The sequence below is a fragment of the Rhipicephalus microplus genome, unplaced genomic scaffold (genome assembly GCF_043290135.1).
Source record: "Rhipicephalus microplus isolate Deutch F79 unplaced genomic scaffold, USDA_Rmic scaffold_12, whole genome shotgun sequence".
NCBI lineage: Eukaryota > Metazoa > Arthropoda > Arachnida > Ixodida > Ixodidae > Rhipicephalus > Rhipicephalus microplus.
In genome coordinates, this window is record NW_027464585.1 from 29339645 (window position 1) to 29362825 (window position 23181).

At 46.3% G+C, this 23181-nt stretch overlaps 1 protein-coding gene across 1 annotated transcript in view; it reads right to left on the minus strand.

The window, feature by feature from the left end:
* The window catches only part of LOC142783814 (uncharacterized), a 74904-nt gene that overhangs the window by 14667 nt on the left and 37056 nt on the right, over positions 1–23181 (minus strand). The window contains exon 2 of the mRNA XM_075882425.1: positions 17719–17846. Within this exon, the coding sequence (XP_075738540.1) occupies positions 17721–17846 (126 nt within the window). The 3' untranslated portion in view covers positions 17719–17720. The remainder of the gene's footprint in view (positions 1–17718; positions 17847–23181) is intronic.

Genomic DNA, 23181 nt, shown 5'->3' on the forward strand with positions numbered 1-23181 from the left:
AGGAGTAACAAGAACGATTGATCGGGTGTTAGGTTCATTCTATTGGCCAGGGGTCCAGGAAGAGATTAAAAGATACGTGCGGTCCTGTGACACGTGCCAAAGAATGTATCCAAAGCACAAAGTAGGAAAGGCTCCTCTTGGGAAAATGCCCCTGATTGACACTCCTTTTGAGCGCATGGCCGTGGACATTATTGGACCCTTAAAGCCGGTCTCAAATAGGGGCAACAGATACATACTGACCATGGTCGATTTCGCTACGTGCTATCCTGACGCCATTGCTTTGCCGGCAATTGACTCCGCGACTGTGACAGACGGGTTGGTCGAAATGTTTTCCCGCGTTGGATTTCCCCGCCAAATCCTGTGCGATCAGGCCTCGTGCTTCACGTCGGACCTGATGAGAGAAGTAAACGATCTGTTGGCAATCAAACATCTGAGTTCGACGCCCTATCATCCCATGTGCAATGGTTTGGTAGAGCGATTTAATGGGACTTTGAAACAAATGCTGCGCAAGCTATGCCAAGAGGATCCAAAATCATCGGATCGATTGCTTGCACCACTTCTATTTGCATATCGAGAAGTTCCTCAGGCCAGCATGGGGTTCTCTCCTTTCGAACTCATTTACGGGAGATACGTCCGAGGACCACTCAACTTGTTAAAGGAGCTGTGGACTGGAGAAAAGATCGAAGAGGAGGTGCAAACGACCTATGGATATGTCCTCGATCTCCGGGATCGTCTGGAAAGAACGCTAAAATTAGCCCATGAGAACCTGATACGAGCAAAAACAACTCAAAAATATCACTATGATCGGAAGAGCAAGAGCTGTCAGCTGAAAGTTGGAGACCGAGCTCTTATTTTGCTTCCTACAACAGCGAATAAGTTGTTGATGGAATGGAAAGGGCCGTTTCCGGCCATTGGGAAAAAGGGCGACTACGACTATTGGCTGGACTTGGGGCATGACGCCAAACTTTTCCATATCAATATGTTAAAACGATATGAAGACCGGCAACCAGACACAATTCCACAAACAGCATCTTTTGTGGTTATGAAAGAGGAGGAGACAGATACCCCTCTACCAGCTTGCACAGTTAAGCCGACTGTGGGTGTAGAAGCCATTCCGATCGGCAGTAGCTTAGAAGAAGACAAACGTACAGAACTTCGGAAGATTCTAACTACCTACCAAGATGTATTCTGTGAGATACCGGGAAAGACAAATCTGTTGAAATGCCGACTCCAATTGACGACCTCTGAATCGATCAACACACCGCAGTATCCATTGCCGTTGGCCATGAAGGAAGTAGTATGGGGACCAGAAGTTCAGGACATGTTAAGACTGGGTGTGATTGAGCAATCCCATTCGCCCTACAATTCGCCCTTGGTACTTATTAAGAAGCCGGATAACACCTATCGCACATGCGTCGACTTCCGTCGCATCAACGAGATACTGGTTTCCGACGCTGAACCCATACCTAGGACAGACCTAATGTTTACAGAGGTGGGCACAAAGAGATACTTCTCAAAGTTTGATCTCACAAAGGGGTATTGGCAAGTCCCACTTGACCGGACATCGAGGCCAGTAACGGCATTCTCAACGCAATCCGGTCATTTCCAATTTATATACATGCCGTTTGGCATAAAGACAGCTTCTGCGGTGTTTACGCGTCTAACGAGAACACTCCTACAGGGCCTTGAAAATGTAGTCCACTACATCGATGACGTTCTCATAGCCACGAACACCTGGGAAGAGCACATAGACACCTTGCAACGCTTGTTGCAGAAAGTACGGGAGTCTGGCTTAACCATCAAGCCTCAGAAGTGCGAAATTGCTGTGGAGTCGATAGTCTTCTTGGGACATCGTCTAGGAGGCGGGACTATTCAACCTGTGGAAACTACGGTTTTGAAGATAGCCAGTGCACCTCTACCTGACACCAAGAAGCAACTCCGATCTTTTCTGGGACTAGCTGGATATTACCGAGATTTAATACCTCGCTATGCGGAGAAAGCACAGCCTTTAACTCAGCTAACCAGAAAAATGGAGAAAAACAAGATTCGTTGGACTCCTGAAACAGAAGGAGCATTTCAAACGCTGAAGCAAGCCCTTGCTTCTGGGCCGATCGTGAAAGCACTAGACTCAAAACGTGTGTTCATACTCCGTACAGACGCATCCGACACATGCATCGGTGCAGTCCTCATGCAAGAACACGAGGGGCTGTTGCACCCAGTGTCATATGCCAGCCGCCAGCTGTTGCCTCGGGAGCAGAATTACTCGACTATCGAACGAGAATGCTTAGCGCTAGTACGGGCGGTAGAAGAATTTCATATTTTTTTGTACGGAGTACAGTTTATCGTACAGACAGATCATCAACCGCTACAATACTTAGCGAAGGCAAAACACCTAAACAGTAGGTTGCTAAGGTGGAGTCTAGTACTACAAGAGTACACTTTTCATATTCAACATATCAGAAGTTCTGAAAACGCAGGTGCCAACTTTATGAGCAGGTTACGGCCATAGATACGAATTCAGGTGTTGCTAAAGATGGGAGGCAAAGGATTTCAACCAACCATCGGAATATTGTTTACCATATGTGGATTTTTTTTTCCTGTAAGTGTGCTCCTTAAGACTTGTTGCAGTGATACCAGTGTGCATGTGTTCATGCGAACTCCAAGAACGTATTCTGTGTGGTGAAACACGCATCCGGCAGTTTTTTCCGTTGGGAAAAAACTTTTTCGAAAAAGGGGCATGTTGTGATAAGCGAAGTGCGCGTTTCGTGAAGTGCGCGAGTGCAACCAGTGTTCGGTTTAAAATGTGCGCGAGTGCACCGGCATAGGAAAGAAGACGACGACGACCGATGGTGTGGACGCGCGCTTTCGCAATGTATTCGGTGAGGAAGATGATGGGCAGACGAGGCGCGTGAAGTTCGGACGAATGAGAGGCCCCCACGCTGGTTGGGAAGAAGCCCGAACGAAGAACGGGGCAGACGTGGCCGGGACGCGGCGGAGGCAAGCAGGCTACCAGGGCGCGGGGGTGGCGGCCGAGTTCCTGAGGCAAGGCTGCTGCGGGCTCCCACCTGGTCGGGCACCCGAGCATCATCTATCGTCTGGCGTTGGCCAGGCCGCTCGTCGTCTGGCGTTGGCCAGGCCGCTTGTCGTCTGGCGTTGGCCAGGCTGCTCGTCGTTTGGCGTTGGCTAGGCTTCTCACCATCTGGCTTTGGCCAGGCTCGTCCCGTTTCCAGGGCTGCGTCCCAGCGTCGGAGGACGAACGCTGAGAGGTTACTGACCTTGGTGCGCCCGGAGCTACCTTCAACCCGAGCAACGCTTGGACCTCTGATCTACCTTGTCTGCACCCCATCGCATCAACCCTCGCCGTCTACAAGAGTGCCGCGACCGAACGGTGACAGTCCCTTTTGCTATTGCGGAACTTACGCGTCCTCAGCATTTTGCAGTCATTAGGTTAATTTCTCCTCGAATTTGTGTGCTTTGTTTGTTTTTCCTCTTATTTCTTTCTCTTTATCTAGTTTATTGAAAATATATTTAGTTGTTTTTCTTGTGTGCATAAACGGTCTCGTGTTCTCCTTACCGATGTGGGTTTTCTCATCGGTTTGTATGCACAAGAACCTACACGAGAGCTTGTTGGTTGACTAGCCTCGTGACAAGTGCCACTGACCTGAAGGAAGTGCTTGCCATTGAACTCAAAATGGTTATAATTTAGTACAAGTTCAAGAAGTGCAAACAGTACCTCGCCACTTACACCAGTTGATGAGTCAGATTTTACATATTCAGAGACCATAGCTGTTATTCCGTCATGGTGGGGTGTGTTGGTGTACAGTGAGCAGACGTCCATGGTCAACAGAAAACTACCGCCTGGAGTGTTGAGACTTGAAGTTTCGCAGATGAAGTGGTTTGTGTCCTTTAGGTAATAGGGATTTGGGGCGATGTCTTTTATTAGGCAATTGATGAATTCTGATATATTTTCTGTTGATGTGCTGTTACTGGATACTATCGGACATCCCGGATTGCCTACCTTGTGTATTTTGGGGAGCAAATAGAATCGACCAAGAACAGAATGGGCCGGTAACATTGTTTTTAACATTTTGCCGGTAATTTTCTCGTCCCGGTGGAGATTATTTAGGGTTCCTTTTATCTCCCTTTCAAATTCGGGAGTCAGATTCATTGGAAGTTCTTTGTAGAATTTTGTGTTTAACAGTTGTCGTTCCCCTTCCTTTAAGTAGACCCCTTTATCAGCCGGTTTGATGGTAATTTCAGCGTTTTTTTGTAGTTCATCGAGTGCCTTTCGTTCCGACTTTCTCGTTTTTTGTTGTTGTTGTTTTTGCACGTGCACATACAAGGTGTTTACGCTCGCCTACCACTTGACGGCCATAGAGGGGAAACGGGCGAAGATTAAAGGTAGAAAGCCGACCGACCCATTAAGGGGAAACCCTTTCCTTACACACGTCATCGCGAACCCCTCCGCCACCACAGTGACTATCTTGGGTGGCCCGACACACGTCGAGAACTGGTCAGCACGCGATGAGAGCCGGATTTGGACTTGCACCAACATTTGGATGTGCACAGCGTGGTTTCGTGCTCGGCGTTTACAGCGGAGTTATTTTTCTTTTTTTTTCTTTTTTCCTTTTTCTTTTTCTTCTTTTATACTTCTTTTTTCAGTTCTTTCTCACTGTCGCAAACATCTTTCAAGGCGAGAAGGACGCGGCAGCAACCATTTGAACGTCCATATTAGTGTAACTCATCCCCTGACTAAGGGAGGACCCCTCCCGAAACTGTTGGGAAATAAATATATTTATCCATGTTGACAACGCTCCCGTTGTGCCATATCCCATACCTTCATATATATATATATATATATATATATATATATATATATATATATATATATATATATATATATATATATATATGTATATACACTTTTCACCCCGTTTTTTCCTAACAACAACAGTTGTGAGTCAGTGCCATCTTTTCTTTCTCTTTTGCTCCTTCCCTGTCCTGTATTTTTGTCTGGTGTTGCTCTGTAAGTAAGTTCACGATGGATCTTAACCAACTGGCCCAACTTACCGTCTTACTAATAAGCCACATTCCATGCACCCTCACGTCGTACATAAAAGACACCACACATTTTCTTCGAGACATTGCAGGTCTGTGTGTGCCGAGAAACTCATACTTGGTTACTCTTGATGTCTCTTCATTGTATACAAATATTCCTCACGATGACGGCATAGCTGCACTACAAAACAAGTACACAAACCATAGACAATCTAACACCCCAGATTTCTCTGCCATCGCAACTTTGACGAGGATGGTCCTCAAATTAAATTTATTCGAGTTTAACCAAGAGTATTTTCGACAAATCAGCGGGACCGCTATGGGCACCAAAATGGCACCTAATTATGCCAACATATTTATAGGAAAGCTAGAATCTGAATTTCTTGCACAAAGTTCCTTGAAACCAATGTTATACAAAAGATACATAGACGACATCTTTCTTATTTAGACCCACAGCAAGGACGAACTTCCCAGCTTTATCGACACTTACAATGCTGTACATCCAAACATACACTTCACACACACATACTCGCAAGTAACCGTAATTTTCTTGATGTTACCATAACGGTAGAAGAAGAGAAGCTCTCCACAACCCTATATCGCAAACCAACGGATTGACAACAATACCTCCATTACCAAAATGATCACCCACGCCACTGTAAAAACAGTATTCCATACATCCAGGCTCACCGGTTTAAGCGAATCTGCTCTAGAGACGCTGACTTTGACAAAAGCTCACAGAGGCTAAAACTTATGCTCGTGAAACAAAAAATACCCCCCACATGTAATTAATGACGCTGTTCAAAAAGCGAGAAAACTAAAGCGTGAAGACTTACTTATGAAGCGACCACCGCAAGAAGACCCACAACGAACAAACCTCTGCTTGACTTACAGCACAAACTTTCCCAATGTAAAAAAAAAATCCTTAAACGACATTACAAGATTCTGGAACAAAGTTAACGTCTGAAACCCGCATTCCCATCCGCTCCAGGCGTCGTTTACCGACGATTACGTAACCTCAAAGACAGACTTGTCCACTCTCAAATTAACATATCATCCCCAATAATTCATGCCGACCTTGTTTAAAGCCACGATGTCTTATATGTAAGGCGATGCGACAAACACACTAAGCAACCAGCACACAATCTAAGTTTTCGATTAACATACGAGGAAACCTAACATGCGATTCCTCTAATGTGGTATACCTACTCGAATGCAACCTGTGTGGTATGCAGTACATCGGACAAGCAGAAACACCATTTAGGATTCGCTTCAATAATCACAGAGCTCATGCGAAATGAGCCCCAAGTCTACCTCTATCAAAACATCTCAATCTTCCCGACCATGCATTCGACAAACTATCAGTAACGCTCTTAGACAAGGGATTTGAATCAAATCGAGAACGTGAACGAGAGTCATACCTTATCCACCGATTTAACACCCTCGATAGAGGAATAAATGAGAATCCAGGCACACTTGCAGCAATCGAAGCATTAGAAAACAATAACGGCAATAATGAAAATAGTAACTGAGTTCACGGCACTGCAGCTGCGAAGGGCACTGGACAACTCAAAACAATTCCAAGTGTAACTACTCTTCCTGCAGCTGTCGTCTGTTTTCTGTTTTATTTTACTACCCAATCAATTGTGCCATGCATGACATGCCCAACAGCAACCCTGTGCACAGCCGGGAGGCCCCCACTGCCTGCGTAATCCAGAAGCGGGCAAGGAATTCGCATTGCGCCCGCTTACCAGCCTCTGCCGCAATACGCGGCACGCCTCTTTCTACGACGAAATGTTGGTGGGGTGCCGAGTAGTTCAAAGCTTAAAACTTCCTAAAATACCCGCTTACGAGCCTCTGCCCCAACACGTGGCACCCCTCTTTCTACGACGAAATTTTGACGAGGCTTCGAGTAGTTCAACGCTTAGAACTTCCTAAAAAAGCTCTTTTTTGCCCCACACCGAACCGCCAGTGCCAGGAGGCGCCGTCTGGTCGGGAAGAATGCGTTAGAAGGAAGCATACACAGACCGCTGACATCAGAAAGGTGAAGAGGAGAAAGAGGAGAGAGATGAAGGGGGAAGTGGAAGGAAGAGTGGAAGTGGGGCGCCCGAGAGGAGTCCACCCTATATTCTTTTTCTCTTTTTTTTTCTTTTTTTATTTTCTTTTTTTCAGTCTTTTTCCTCTTTCCTTTCCCTTTGATTTGAGATTGTATAAAGCTAAGCACCAACAAACTGTACCTTTAATCCTGATGAAGGCCAGACTCTAGGCCAAAATGTCGAAATAAACCACGTTGTGACTGCTCACGGAGGATCTACTAGACTAACTATATATATATATATATATATATATATATATTGCTACGGGACGCCACAAGTGAACATATTAGGAAAGAGGATGATGTTTAGTGCGAGCTCGTGCAGACTGGACTCTATATTGTATGCCTGCCCTTTTATCTAAAGTAAAGGTATTTTTCAGACGCCGTCTCCCCGTAACATTTGGTGGAGAGTGCGGGTCTTACCACAGTCAACATCCACGACGATTCTACGCAGTGGACGTTCCTGGGCTGCCTGTGCGATGTCTGATCAAGATTAGAACAAGGATTCCATTCTTTTTATTATTATACAAAGTATAGTACACAAAGTACAGTAGACACAAGTAAGGGGCAGGGTTGACAAAAAGGCAAATTAATGCCTGCCAAGGTGCCGTGACCGGGATAGTCTCCGATTCTTCGGAGACTACTCCCACTGTGCTTGATCCAACTACCCAGCAACCAACAGCACCGCATACAGCCGCTACTAAGCGCACTGTCCTCCTGACCCAGTTGTGCGACAGATGTCGCTGACTTTCTCCTAAAAGATGTCATACTACACCACCGTGCCCCTCAGCAACTGCTTAACGATCGGGGTCGCTACTTTTTATCACAAGTTATCCAAGACATATTACATTCTTGCGCTACAAAGCACAAGTTCACAACGGCGTATCACCCTCAAACCAATGGGCCCACAGAGCGGCTAAATAGAACCATCACGGACATGCTCGCCACGTACGTTAATTCCGACCATCGTGACTGGGACTCGACCCTTGCATTTGTGACATTTGCCTATAATACGTCCCCAAATGATACTGCAGGTTTTTTACCATTTTTCCTCCTGTACGGACGAGAACCCACGTTGCCTTTTGACACGCTCCTTCCTGCCGTTAGCCACACGTCAGAATATGCCCGTGATGTGATCTCTAGAGGCACGTGAGATTGCTCGCCTGCATCTTAGCGATTCCCAGGAACGACAACGACTGGTCTACAATGCGTGCCACCGTGATGTCCACTTCAGTCATGGTGACACAGTCCTTTTCTGGACACGGTCACAGATTGGCCTGAGCGAAAAGCTGACTTCACCGTACTCGGGTTCGTACTGTGTGGTGCGCCAAGTCACCGACGTGACATATGATAATGAACCTCTTAACGCTACCAGCGCATGATCCTGTTCTGACGTTATTCACGTCACACGGCTAAAGCGATATTACTCGGACCAACCAAGCACCGAGACGGTGCCTTCGCCACCGGGGGTGATGCTACGGGGTGCCACAAATGAACATAATAGGATAGAGGACGATGTTTAGTGTGAGCTCGTGCAGACTGGACTCCATATTGTATACCTGCCTGTTTATCTAAAGTAAAGGTATTTTTCAGACGCCTTCTCCCCGTAACAGTATATATATATAATATACACACTAACATATTAATGTATATATTGTGGGCATTCATTATGCGCTTCTCATATATGCATTATCATAATCATCATCATCCGTCTGGGTCCCTGTCCTCATCTTCACTGGAGGTCACCACAATTATCATCAGGTGTGTGCAAGCTCGGTCTCGGACTGCCCGTTTGTTGCTGAGCCCTTGGGCTGAATAAACGCTGTCTCAACCCAGATGTCATACGTGGTGGAGGTGAATTTTCGGTCCTCGGTCCACTCCCACTTCGCTCGACTCCCTGGAGCTGCGTTCAGGCCGCCGATTGCTCCCACTGTCCGGCAGCATGTCACAGAACGAGCCTGCCGGCGCTGCTACCATCACAGCAGCCATCTCTCCCCCGCCGTCTTCAGCCACACCACCTGTGTACGTACACAGCCACCAGCAGGATCCCCTTCTCTTCGCCGGACGTCGCGGGGAATACGTGGAAGACTGGCTCGATGAGTACAGCCGCGTAAGTGTTGCTAATCGCTGGGATGATAGTGCCAAGCTCCGTTACGTATCTTTCTACTTGACCGGTGTGGCGAAGACGTGGTACTTTAACCACATAATCGACATACCCAACTGGGCTACCTTCAAGCAGCAACTACGTCACGTTTTTGGCACACCAGCCATTCGGTCCGCAGTCGCGAAGAGAACCCTCGACTCTCGCCAACAACATTCTGGTGAGTCGTACACGTCGTACATCGAGGACGTTCTCGCGCTCTGTTGGCGGGCCAATTCATCTATGCCGGAGTCCGACAAAGTATGCCACATTATGAAGGGTATAGGCCCTGTTGCCTTCAATGCCCTGGTTGCTCAAAACCCAACTACTATAGCCGACATCGTCACGACATGCCAGTGCCTCGATACTATAGACTCTGTTCGTCTACAACCAGACATAGGCGAACAATCTAACAGACCTCTCCGGGACCTCATAAGAGACATAATACGTGAAGAGTTGCAGAACATGGGTTTCCCACCTTCTCCATCGTGTTCTCCACAGTCTACGGGAGCGACATTACGCGAAATTATCAGGGAGGAACTGACATCTCTGAACTCTCCGGCTCACGTCCAGTCACCCTCGTCTCGGCCCATACGAACCTACGCGCAGGTCGCTGCTATGCCTCCCAGCGAGGTAAACACGACGTTGCCGCTAGCATCGTACACGTCGGTCGCTGCCGCTCCCCCGGTGAACTACCTTCCGATGCCCCCTGACCCTTCTTCGGCCCAACTAACCGCGGCTCTCTCCAGGGGCCCCGAACGCCTTCTACTCCCCACTTTGGCGCTCGTCCCGCCCTGTCTGCTACTACTGTGGCTATCGCGGCCACATATCTCGTTTCTGCCGAAAGGGCCTGCAAGACGAGCGCCGGAAGGACATGCGTGAACGGGATTTGTACAGTGGGGCCTCTTATCAAGGTCGACGTTATTCGTCTCCCCCGCACCGGTCTCCATCTCCTCCGGCATCGACTGCACCACAGAACAACCGAAACACGAGACGCCGCTCACCTTCACCATTCCGCCATTCCACTTCTCCACTTCGGCCCGCCTCATTCTCCTCTGATATTTATTCGGAAAACTAAATGATGCAGTTTGTGGAGGAAAAGCTGCATTCGCAATAAGAACCGAATTTCCTCCATCAGGCTCGTTTAAAATGGTCTCTGTGGAAGTAGAAGGAGTGCGAGTCGATGCTTTTGTGGACACAGGTGCGACATTGTCTGTTATACGTGCTGATTTGTGTGAACATTTAAAAAAAGTAACGACGCCTTACGATGGTCCCAAGTTAGTCGCTGCCCAGGGGAATGTCATTCGCCCTTCCGCGTTTTGTACTGTGCATGTTTTTATCGACGGCATCCGCCATCATATCCAGTTTGCTGTCCTGTCCCGCTGCTCTCACTGACTAATTTTAGGATGGGATTTTCTTTCTTCTGCCCCCGCGGCTATTTGCTGTGGCCAACGTGTCGCCCACCTCACCGACACGGACTGCACGCTCAGCAACGACCCCCAGAGGCCACTTCGTTTGACAGCTGCGGAAGATACCGAATTACCACCAGGTCAAGAGCTAATTGTAACTATTACCTCCAAGGACATCGACCATGGCGACGTCTTGGTCTCACCATCATTTAGATGCGTCAATAAAGGCATCATTTTCGCTTCCGGTGTAGTTCAGTTTCTCAATGATTCCGCACTTATCACCACTGTGAATACGACATCCGAAAAAATTCTACTTCTCCAGAACACCACGGTGGCCTGCGTGACGGATCCCGAGCCTGTGTGTGTCATGCCACTTCATGCCGCCTCCTCCAGCGACAGCCCTAGGGGTGAGCCTACATCTTCTTCCACCTTTACTGCAGCCATTAGCGACCACTTCACACCTTCACAGATGCAACAGCTACTTGCTTTGTTAAAGAAACACGCAAGTTCCTTCAATGTTTACTCCTCGACGTTGGGCCGCACTACTACTATAACGCATCGAATCCACACAGTCGGAACATCTGTTGTATGCCGTCGGCCTTACCGCGTGTCTCCTGCTGGGGGAAAAATCATCGAAGAAAACGTAGCTGACATGCTCAAACGAGAGGTAATTCGCCCTTCATCTAGCCCTTAGGCGTCGCCTATGGTTCTGGTTCGCAAGAAGAATGGCTCCGTGCGCTTTTGGGTCAATTATAGGGCGCTCAACAAGATCACTCGCAAGGATCTGTACCCAATGGCTCACATTGACGACGCCCTTGATTCTCTACAAGGCGCGAAAATACTTTTCCAGCCTCGACCTGCGTTCCAGATACTGGCAAATTCCTATGCCCGAAGACGATAAAGAGAAAACGGCATTTGCGACCCCCGACGGGCTATACGAATTCAACGTTATGCCTTTCGGGCTGTGCAACGCACCCGCTACATTTGAGCGCATGATCAATACCGTGCTACGCGGTCTCAAATGGAAGACCTGTCTCTGCTACTTGGACGACATCTTCATTTTTTCGTCAATGTTTCCTCAGCACCTGCAACGTTTGAATGACGTTCTGACGTGCCTTGCCGCCGCTGGTCTCCAACTCAACCCCAAAAAATGCCGTTTCGCCACAAAAGCTATCAAGGTCTTGGGCCACGTCGTGACCAAAGACCGAATTCAGCCGGATCCGGATGAAATTGCTGCAGTGCTTCGCTTTCCGTGCCCCGAAAGGTCGAAGGAGTTGCGAAGTTATCTTGGTCTCGCCTCCTATTTTCGCCGTTTTATACGAAACTTCGCATCAATAGCGGCTCCACTGCACCAGCTTCAATCTTCCGACGTGCCCTTTCTGTGGTTGGAAGAATGTCAAATGGAATTCGACCTGTTGAAGTGTGCCCTCACGTCCGAACCTGTACTCCGCCACTTTGATGAGGCCGCACCGACCATCCTACATACGGACGCTAGCGGCAGTGGTATAGGTGCCGTACTGCTCCGACGCGACACCTCTTCACAAGAGAGAGTAGTCGCATATGCCAGTAGAATACTTACCGCGACCGAGAAGAACTATACCATAACTGAGCAGGAGTGCTTGGCTGTAGTCAGGGCAGTGCAAAAAGTTTTGTCCCTATCTCCACGGCCGTTATTTCACGATCGTTACGGACCACCAGGCCCTACGCTGGCTTCCCACGTTGAAGAACTTGTCTGAACGCTTGGATCGGTGGATTATACATTTACAAGAGTATGACTTCGATATCATTTACAAGTCAGGTAGAAAACACCAAGATGCCGACGCCCTTTCGCGCTGCCCACTACCAAATACCCAGCTCAGCATCGGTCAAAGTTCGGCCATCACTTCTACTGTAGCGCCCGCGCTCTCCTCAATAGACCAGCTATTATCGGACGACAAGCACACACTTCACTCCTGCCAGTTGTCTGATCCGTACTGTAGGCGTATTATGGACCAGCTCTCAGGAGCTTCCCATACACCTAACGCGCGGCACCGTCGTCAACTCTTGCGATTTAAGCTGGAGAACGGAGTCCTGTACCGTCACATCTACTACCCTGATAGTGAACGCTGGTCAATGCTATATATATATATATATATATATATATATATACACTGCAGAATCAGGGCGTAGATGAAGTATATATAAACATTCTGGAAGAAATCTACAGGAGATCAACTGCTACCATAGTGCTTCATAAAGAAAGCAACAGAATACCAATCAAGAAGGGTGTAAGGCAGGGGGACACAATCTCCCCAATGCTATTTACCGCGTGCTTACAGGAGGTTTTTTCAGAAGCCTAGAATGGGAACAGTTAGGAATAAGAGTTAATGGAGAATACCTTAGTAACCTGCGCTTCGCCGATGACATTGCACTGCTGAGTAACTCAGGGGACGAATTGCAACTCATCATTACGGAGTTAGACAAGGAGAGCAGAAAGGTGGGTCTTAAAATTAATCTGCAGAAAACGAAAGTAATGTACAACAACCTCGGAAAGAAGCAGCGCTTCGAGATAGGTAATAGTGCACTTGAAGTTGTAAAAGACTATGTCTACTTAGGGCAGGTAATAACCGCAGAGCCTAACCACGAGATTGAAGTAACTAGAAGAATAAGAATGGGGTGAAGTACATTCGGCAAGCACTCTCAAATTATGACAGGTAGATTGCCACTATCCCTCAAGAGGAAGGTATATAACAGCTGTATCTTGCCGGTACTTAGCTACGGAGCAGAAACCTGGAGACTTACAAAGAGGGTTCAGCTTAAATTGAGGACGACGCAGCGAGCAATGGAAAGAAAAATGGTAGGTCTAACCTTAAGAGACAAGAAGAGAGCAGAGTGGATTAGGGGACAAACGGGGGTTAAGGATATCATAGTTGAAATAAAGAAGAGGAAATGGACATGGGCCGGGCATGTAGCGCGTAGACAGGATAACCGCTGGTCATTAAGGGTAACTAACTGGATTCCCAGAGAAGGGAAGCGGGTTAGGGGGAAACAGAAGGTTAGGTGGGCAGACGAGATTAAGAAGTTTGCGAGTATAAATTGGCAGCAGCAAGCACAGGACCGGGTTAACTAGCGGAACATGGGAGAGGCCTTTGTCCTGCAGTGGACGTAGTCAGGCTGATGATGATATATATATATATATATATATATATATATATATATATATATATATATATATATATATATATACACTGACGAAGGCCAGCCGAATCGTATGTCATTATTAAAAGTGTTTCGCCGTACGTCGTGCTTTCTCGCTTCCGTTTTTACTACAAAGCCAGTGCGCTTCCTTCCTCGCTACGTCTATCTATCTATCTATCTATCTATCTATCTATCTATCTATCTATCTATCTATCTATCTATCTATCTATCTATCTATATATATATATATATATATATATATATATATATATATATATATATATATATATATATATATATATATATATTGTGAGCGCTGACTGTGTACTTCATAGTCATATATATAACCAGCCCGTGTGCTGTCAAAAGAAGTTCATGTGGCATTATCTCTTTCCATCAGCCACCTTTCGCACATGGGTTCGCATTCCAAAATATTCGTCCAAGCGCATTTACTTCTATTTTTGCAGATAGTAGTGAGAAAAGAAACAAAATCATGCACAGTCCTAAAACATCTCTCGCCATACTGTAGTGTGGAGCCGAGATGCGCTCTGGCCGCCTCCTTATTATGAGGGGAAGCTCTGGAGCCCGAGCCAGCCATTTGCGCCCCAGCGACATGTTGACCTGCTGGAGTAGTTACTCTAAGATTGTGCACAAGGATTAGCAGCTAAGCACATGTGGCGAAGGAGACCACTTGAGGTCGTAAAGGAAACCAACCCCAGAATGGATGCAGGTGTCTCAGGCTCAAGGGAAAGATGGCCGCCATCGGAGCTTGAATTTAAGATGCCGTAATCGTTGCACTTAAAGCACGTCACTCAATTCCCATGCAGTTGCCATAGAAGTTTCGAGATGCACCTGTTTTTCATAGCACAAGTGCCCACCCAAGCACATGTGACGACGAAGCCTGAGGAGCGACAAGTCATACTGGAAGCTGCGCTGTGTCTGATATTACAATAGAAGTGAAATCAAAGCTGCTGGAAAATGAATGAAAAGGCCACCTTCACAAGTTATACATGCAGCAGACCCTTCTCAAATAATATTCTGTAGAATAAATCTTTCCCGACTACTAACAACAGCTTTCTAATGAGTAGCTGGCATAAATTTAAAGAAAGCATTACAACTCATCAGTGCCAGATTGCAAATCTGACCCAACAACTTAATATTTGACTTGGAAGAATTCTTTTTATTACAAAATTTTGATGTTACTGGGTATAACCACGAACGGTGCACATTTCTCTCAAGTTCGCCAGCCAAGAGCATGTTTCCAACAACACACACACATTCGTTGGCTCTAATGTCTGTCAAAAGTCTCTCCATTGCCAAAACAGGAAAGCTTTAACTGGTTGTGAAAGTTCAGTTGCTTGACTACTACTATAAAAAACTATGTACACGAGAAAAAAATTCAACATGCAAAAACAAACTATTCAAAGCATCGAACATTGGTTTGAATAGGCGTGGCAACGAAAGAGTTAATGCATCATACACTACACAGCAGACACATAGAATCGCGCTAGGCGTCAAAACATGTGAATTGAGCAATGCGTGGGTGTTTTAAAGGCCCACCCATTACAAAGAACTGAGACATATTTAATTATCAACAGCAGTAAATCCATCAACGAAATGAACAGCTGCCTAAGTTCGCATATTGCCCCGTGGACAACATGCAAACTTAATAGCACATGGAATAAAAACTAATTATGGCATAGTGGGCACTTGACAACTCTGCTGGTAATAGACATTCAATGACACATTAAAATGGCCATTGTTAAGTGCAAAGTCATTCGTTTCTTTTATGGCACGGTTTAGGCACGCACCGAGAACTGAAGCAGTTCAGATGGCAATGCGCACAAGGCCTGATTACCCTATCACGTTCTGCACTTGAAGGCAAAGCTCAAGTGTTTTCAAACCTTTTAGATCAAATTTCGTGCTAGTGCCAACAAAATCATGTCACTTGCTTATCTGGCATTGCCCACATCCCCATGATTTTTTTTTTATCTGCAAGAAGCATTCGCTCCTCTCACAGATAAAGCTAAGCCCCATGAGCAGCTGATGACCTGTCTTTTTCTGAAAGCATGGGCATCTATGGAAGCATTGCTATCAATTACACACACTTTGATTTTATCTTGAGCCTTACGACTACTGCCTTCATAAATGTCACAACCTCGTGAGAACATTGCATTATGGGACCCTTTTGACAGTGAAGTAGGGACTACTCAGCAGGCGGGTGTTGCATGTTGTTTAAGTGTAAATAGGAGAACGTTCCTGGTGGGTCACGGCCTAGCTTATAAACACACAGCACTCACGCTTGAATCTTTTGCAGGGCACAAATTTATAAGGCACATTTTAAACATCACCCAAGCTCGAGTGCGCGTGTTTTCATGGCACTCCACCACAGTGAGGCAGACAGTTCATGATTTTGGGCACCCAATTTGAAGTGGCACCAAAATTTTCATAAGTAGGGATAATACGCTAGAGTATTTACAATCCAATTTTCTGACCATCAAACAAAAAGCTACTAACTAAAGCACAAAAGTCACAAACGAAAATTTGGTGGTTGTCAGGGGTCCTATATGCATTGTTTATAAAACATGATATATACAATAAATTGTCATGGGCAATGACAAGTTGCCATTCGATGCAAAACTAGCACATTTAGAATTGATGTGAATGTAGAAGTGTTATTGGCTACAAAAATACCTCACTTTTTCAGAATAAGAGAAAACTCGTCACAGCTTTACTATATGGGGACAAGGACAACTCTGCACAAGGTGAAAATTTTTTCATCATTATGGCAAGTGCAGTCAAGAACGCTCAAGAATCGCATGAGGCTGGCGCATTCTGCAGTGGGTGTCCCTACACCTTTCCATTGAACAGCCTGCAAGTGACACCCCATGGGCAAAGCCTACAAGCTCAAAGTGACACTAAAGAGCCCTTAAATCACCTGTGATAATTTTTTACATTCCAAGTAAAGATGCGAATCGAGTTCAGAATGCAGTCCCAATCAACAACAGCAAATGCAGTAGTGCTACGGTCAGTCAACGTGTCACAAGTTCTAATAAACAATTGCTTGCCCTCTTTGGACCTTATTATAATCCCTAGTGTCACCCACAACATCAACAGTCGCGTCATCCCCCCCAAAATCCTGCTTGTCTGCTCTTTCTCCTCCTTGCACAGACTACTCGGCCAGAAGGAAAGCATAGCAAAGAAAAGAACGAGGAACTCCTTTGAATCATCAAATGCTTGTAACTCTGCTATTTTGAAGGTTTCTTGATTGGGCCTAAACAAAGAATGCTGCACAGTTAACAATGAAAAACCCAAGAAATGGGCATGCACCAAGAAACACAACAAACGCTATGTAGATTGTGTTTCAGCGATCTTGTTTCAACTTATTATTAGCAAAGCATCTTCCATTCAAAAGTACGGTGCTTCTTGTGAACCCTAAATATTGCTTCACTCCTGTGAAACTAGAGGCCTACTCATGTGACAGCTTCTTGATAATGTTTGCTGTAAGACCTTCATCAAATGCCCGTGCATTTATGGTTATGCTTTATGGTTCTGCACATACACCTGTTTCCTAAATATCGCAATGGTTTTGCAATAAACCATGGTTCCTAGTTGAGCGCCATGTCTGTATCTTCTTCTGGTCCCCTCTTTAGCCCTGCTTAATTCTTCAGTTAACTCTGCCATTATGGCAGGGTTTCAAGAAATTCTCACTGCCATGTGTTGACACTTACACAACTGCAATAGTAGCACAGCCCGATTTCGGCATCTCGGTGGTTTGGGGCCGTATAAGTATAGCCGATCTCTCTTACATCAGGCCCAAGCATTTGTCTACGACTGACCTTCAGCGCCTCTTCTTGCGGTCCTGGCGGCTGCGGCGTCCACCCCCAGTTGTGTGCTGAGGCGGCCGATGGGTCACCACAGTACCCTCTCCCACCGGACCGTCCTCATCGCTCGAGTCACCTACATCCTGTACAGGCATGATGACACACGACATTGCAAAATCCTTGGGCTAGACAGGAGACATGCTGCCTTTTTCTCTAGTTTGGCCATGGTGCTCTTTGATATGCCATGGGATGAAGAACTACTTTTGCGTGCCATGCTCTTCCAACTGTCACACCCCTTTCTCTAATTATGCTCTCAGTGTTAACTACTATAGCTACCACAAAGGTTACTTTAATGACTGATCATGAACGTTAGTCATCGGGATGAAGATGTACCATCAAGCGTCAGCGTGGGTGCATCCAGGTTCCAACAACTATACGCTCTTAGCAAGCTCTCTTATATCAATGCACAGTAAGCATTCAACTAATTCTGTAAGAATGCATTTTGCTTTCGTGTTACACGGATTCCTACGATGAAGGGATCAATCATATTTTTTACACACATGCACTATACTTAATGGCACTGTAGAGTCGGTTGAAAAAAGATGAAAAAAGCTCCACCCACGTTCACCTGGGTAAAAGAGTTGTGCAAGCTGGTTTTCGTTCGAAGCATCAGAACTATCTCTGCCGAGGTAAATATCACAGGTTATGAAAAACTAAATGCTTCTCAATCTTGTCTATAATACTGACTGAGCATTGATGTTATAACTGGTAACAACCAAAAGGAAAATGTCACTTTTGCCCGCAGCCATTGCTCTCACAAAGAATTTGCATTACGCTCCCTGCAACAGTGCTCATGCTTCTTTGCAATGCCAATCTCTTCTCGAATGTTGCAGGTAGTTCCCACGTAGACACGCGAGATTTTCTTAGGTTTCTTCGGGGATTCTGAAATAGCCGCTAAAATTTAATGCTTCAGAGAGACAACTGCTAATATACACAGTATATATGCTAGCCAAAGATGAGTTAGAGTGAAAACTAGCTAGTGTGACCGTATCTCAAAGGGAAGGGGAAGCATGCCTGTGGGCGGAGCCTACACATTTTCTTATGTTTTACGGGACTAAAAAATCTCTCATAAAATTTGCCAAGTCACTCACACTATTTTTAAACCTGCAATGCAAAAGTACATCTCTAGGGACAACCAACTGTAGAGGGCAGTGCCAGTGTTCCTTGTAGCATGTGGCCACAAGCAGGCACTGCTGTCCACCGAGTGCATATATGGAATTCGGGGAGGGAGAATAAAGCCCTTTTGATTTCCGCTTGCCAGCAGTCCGCCTCCTTTCTCGGCTCCCGGGATGAACATGGTGTCAGAAATGGGATCACGCCGTTTATCTGACATGCCTAACAATACGGTATCGACCCCCACCGAAGCCAGGTGGGAATAGATCAGCGAAGTGTTTAAGCAATTGCCACCTCTGGTAGCAAGACGGCCGGACGATGTGCGCAAGCATCAAGCTCGAGATCATGTTTGCTCTGCGGTCATGACCTACTGCACGAAAGAATGGCCCGACAAAACCAAGGTGCCTCTGCAGGTCACTCCTCTTTGAAAAGGGAGGGACAGGCTGAGCGTATACTACAGCATCCTTCTGCTAGACCGACGACTTGCGATTCCATCACCCTTGAGCCAGGACATTCTCACCCTATAACACCAAGGGAATCAGGGAGCGCGCCGTTGCCAAGAACGGGCCAGGGAGACTGTTTGGTGGCCTAACTGAAACATGCATGTCCATCATATGGTGTTGCAGTGTGCTGTGTGTGCCGAGACTATAACTCAGCGATCCGAGCCTATGTTGCCACCAGTTACACCTGACGTGCCATGGCAGCACCTGGGCATCAATCTGTTTCACCTGAAAGGGCGCGATTACGTCCTGATTGTTGATTATTATTCCAGGCTTCCCAAAGCAGTCTCCGTTGGGTCCACCATGTCACCAGCCGTCATTTCGGGAATCAAGAGCTGCATCGCCCGTTTTGGCGCACCAGACGTGGTCCGGACCGACAATGGATCACAGTTCGTGTCACGTGAGTTTGCAGAGTTTGCACAGTCATATGGCTTCCGTCATGAGACCAGCAGTCCAAGGTATCCCCAGAGCAACGGAGAGGCGGAGCGCATGGTGCACACAGTAAAATATTTGCTCTCCAAAAGTCCTGACCCTTATCTGGCTTTGCTGTCATACCGTGACACGCCCAATCCAAACGGCATTTCTCCGGCCCAAGCCTTGATGGGAAGAAATTGCAAACACGTCTCCTACGACTAATGGAACAACTAGTGCCGTCATTACCGTGAAACTCGTATTTTCCCTGAAACTCGTATGACACCTCATTACCGTGTCATACGAGTTTCAGGGAAAAGGGTACAAGTTACAGGGTGCAGCAAGCAAAGAACTACAATCGCCATCGTGCTTCAAAAAAGCTGACCCCTCTAAATCCTGGGGAGTGTGTGTGGGTCACTGACACGTGCTGCAGTGGGGAAGTGCTTTCACGGACCCATCTGTTCAGACTTTCAGAGGCGTTCTGCAGTGTAAGTGCCTCATTCAACAGAAACAGGTTCAGCCCAACTAGCAGCTTCTCCGCCAGCCCTTCCCGAAAACTTGCAACCTGAAGGTCCGCAAGAACCAGTGCAACCAGAAGTAATGCCACGGGAAACTGTGACGCGGACTCGCAGTGGTCGTACAGTGAGGCTGCTCCGACGTTTGAACTTGTAAGGACCTACTTCATAAAATGTGAACAGGAGAGATGTAGAGGGCACTGCCAGTGTTCCTTGTAGCATGTGGCCACAAGGAGGCACAGCTGTCCACCGAGTGTATATATGGGATTCGGAAAGGGGGAATAAAGTTTTTTTTGGTTTCCGCATGCCAGCAGTCCGCCTCGTTTCTCGGCTCCTGGGCTGAACACCAACTATCTTAAGCTCATTGAGGCATCCCGAATGAGAGCACTGCTCTCAGAATCCATGAACACAGCCAACACGGATGATGACGATGTTTGATGTTTTGTGGTGCAAGGGCCGTTTCATTGCCAAAGAGCGCCAGTTAAATTACTAGAAATATAAACAAAGATTGTGATAAGCAGCTGTATAAGGTCCATAAAATTTCTCGCGCTAAGGCGGGTAAAAAATGTAGAAGTAATAAAATTATGACCATGCCACGAAAAGTAAGTGGTGTTAATGGATTACAAAAGTTTGTGATGATAAAAACGATGGTGGACATGTATGGCATTAGCACAAGTGCCTCACTCGTTCGAACACTTGCGTCCAAGGCCCGTGAGACAAGTGCTTTGTTGAGTGTAGCCACAACAGCGGAGACCTTTCGGGAGAGGTCGTGCTACGGATTGCCCGGGTATATAATAATAAAAGTATGAACTTCTCTCAAAAAAGCTAATAAGGATTTATGTGGAAAAAAGTGGTTCCCTACCGACGAACATTACAGGATGAAGTGGTATCTGTTGTCGGTAGGGTAACGGAAAATGTTGTCTTCTCAGCATGTCTAATTCTTCACACTGGAATAGAATGTGAAGTACAGTGAGTGCTTCTCCACATCCATCACACGAAGGTGGATCGCCCCCAGACAAAAGAAATGAATGTGTTGTGTGTGTATGTCCTGTTCTTAACCTTGTAAGGAATACTTCTGTGTGGCGTGATTTTGATACTGGCGGCCAATGACCAAGCTGCGGCTTGATGACATGCAATTTATTATCTGTGTGTGTGTGTGTCCCATTGCTCTGCCAATAGCCTCTGAGCTTTCGTTTTAGAAAAGGTTTCAAGTCGAGTGCGGGAACTGGTATCGATGTATTGGAAGCAGTTTTTTTGGTGGATCCAGCTAGCTGGTCTACCAGAGCGTTGCCTTGAATTTCGCGGTGTCCTGGCACCCAGCAGACTACAACATGCTGCTTAGATGAGTAGACTGGTGATAAGAGCGAATAAAGCGAGACAAAGACAGGGTTTTTTGTGCTTTTCAAGAGTTTTCAGAGCTTTCACTACGCTTAGGGAATCTGTATATATTATTGCCTTCTGTAGTTTTATTTGTTTAATGTGTTCAACGGCCGCAAGTACCGCATAAGCTTCGCCGGTGAAAATGCTTGTATGAAAGTGCATAATGCCAGGTTCATAAAAGGATGGGCCAACGACTGTGTACGAGACAGGAGTGTTGGACTTTGAAGCATTTGTAAAAAAACTCGGGACATGTGTATTTCTCTTGTAGTTCTAGGAAGTATGTCTGGATATGTGCGATTGGTGCATGCTTCGTAATTCCAAGAAAGACACGTCGCAATCTATCGCCTGCCATTGCCACGGTGGCAGGCATACTGCGAGCCATCAAACGGTGTTGAAGTGGCACACTGGTTTCCTTTGCTAGGCCCTTCACACGGAGTGAGTAGGGCTGTCTCATAGAAGGCCGTTTCTGAAACACAGCAAGGCTTGACATGTCATTATTTGTGGAATGTGATGGGTGATTCTTGTCTGCATTTACATTAAGATATTATTTAAAAGATATGTAACATCTCTGTAGGTGGAGCGACAATTTGTTCGATTCCACGTACAGGCTTTCCACGGGGCAAATGCGAAAAGCACCCGTGGAGAGACCGATGCCTAGATGATGAACAGGGTCAAGCATTTTAAGGGCAGTAGGTGTCGCAGACTGATATGCTATTGTCCGATAGTCTAGGCGGGTACGTACGAGGCTTTTATACACATTAAACACTTCTTGTCGCTTCCCCACGTAGTGCGAGACAACACTTTTACAATGTTCATAGCTTTTATGCACTTGTTTTTTAAATATTTGATGTGTAGTATGAAGATTGGCTTGGTGTCCAAGATTAGGCCTAAGAATTTATATTCAGTATTAACAAAAATACGTTGCCCATGCAGCTGAATATCGGGTTCCGAATGAATGCCTCTGTTTCTGGAGAACAAGACACACGTGCTTTTCTGTGCATTCAGTCGGAACCTGTTTTCTTCTGCCCAATTGGATACTTTGTTCAAACCAAGCTGAACCTGGCGCTCACACATGGCCAGATTACAATATTTGAAACCAAACTGAACGTCGTCTACATATATACAATGAAACATATTGCGAGGAATGGACAAGCACAAAGAATTCATTTTAATGATTCAACTAAGTACACCACCTTGCGGCATGCCTGTTTTTTGGACAAATGTTTGGGAAAGAACACTGCCTACTTGAACGCGGAATGATTGGTTTGACAAGTAACTTTCGATTATAGTAAACATTCTGCCATGCATGCCAAGGTGGGACAGGTCTCTTAATATTCCAGAGTGCCATGTTGTATCATATGCCTTTTCGATGTCAAGGAACACCGAAAGGAAGTATTCCTAGTGGACGAAAGCATCTCTGAGCCTCCATACGAACAAGGTAGTCGGTGGTGGACCTACCCTCTCGAAACCCGCACAGAAATGGGTCGAGCAAATTGTAT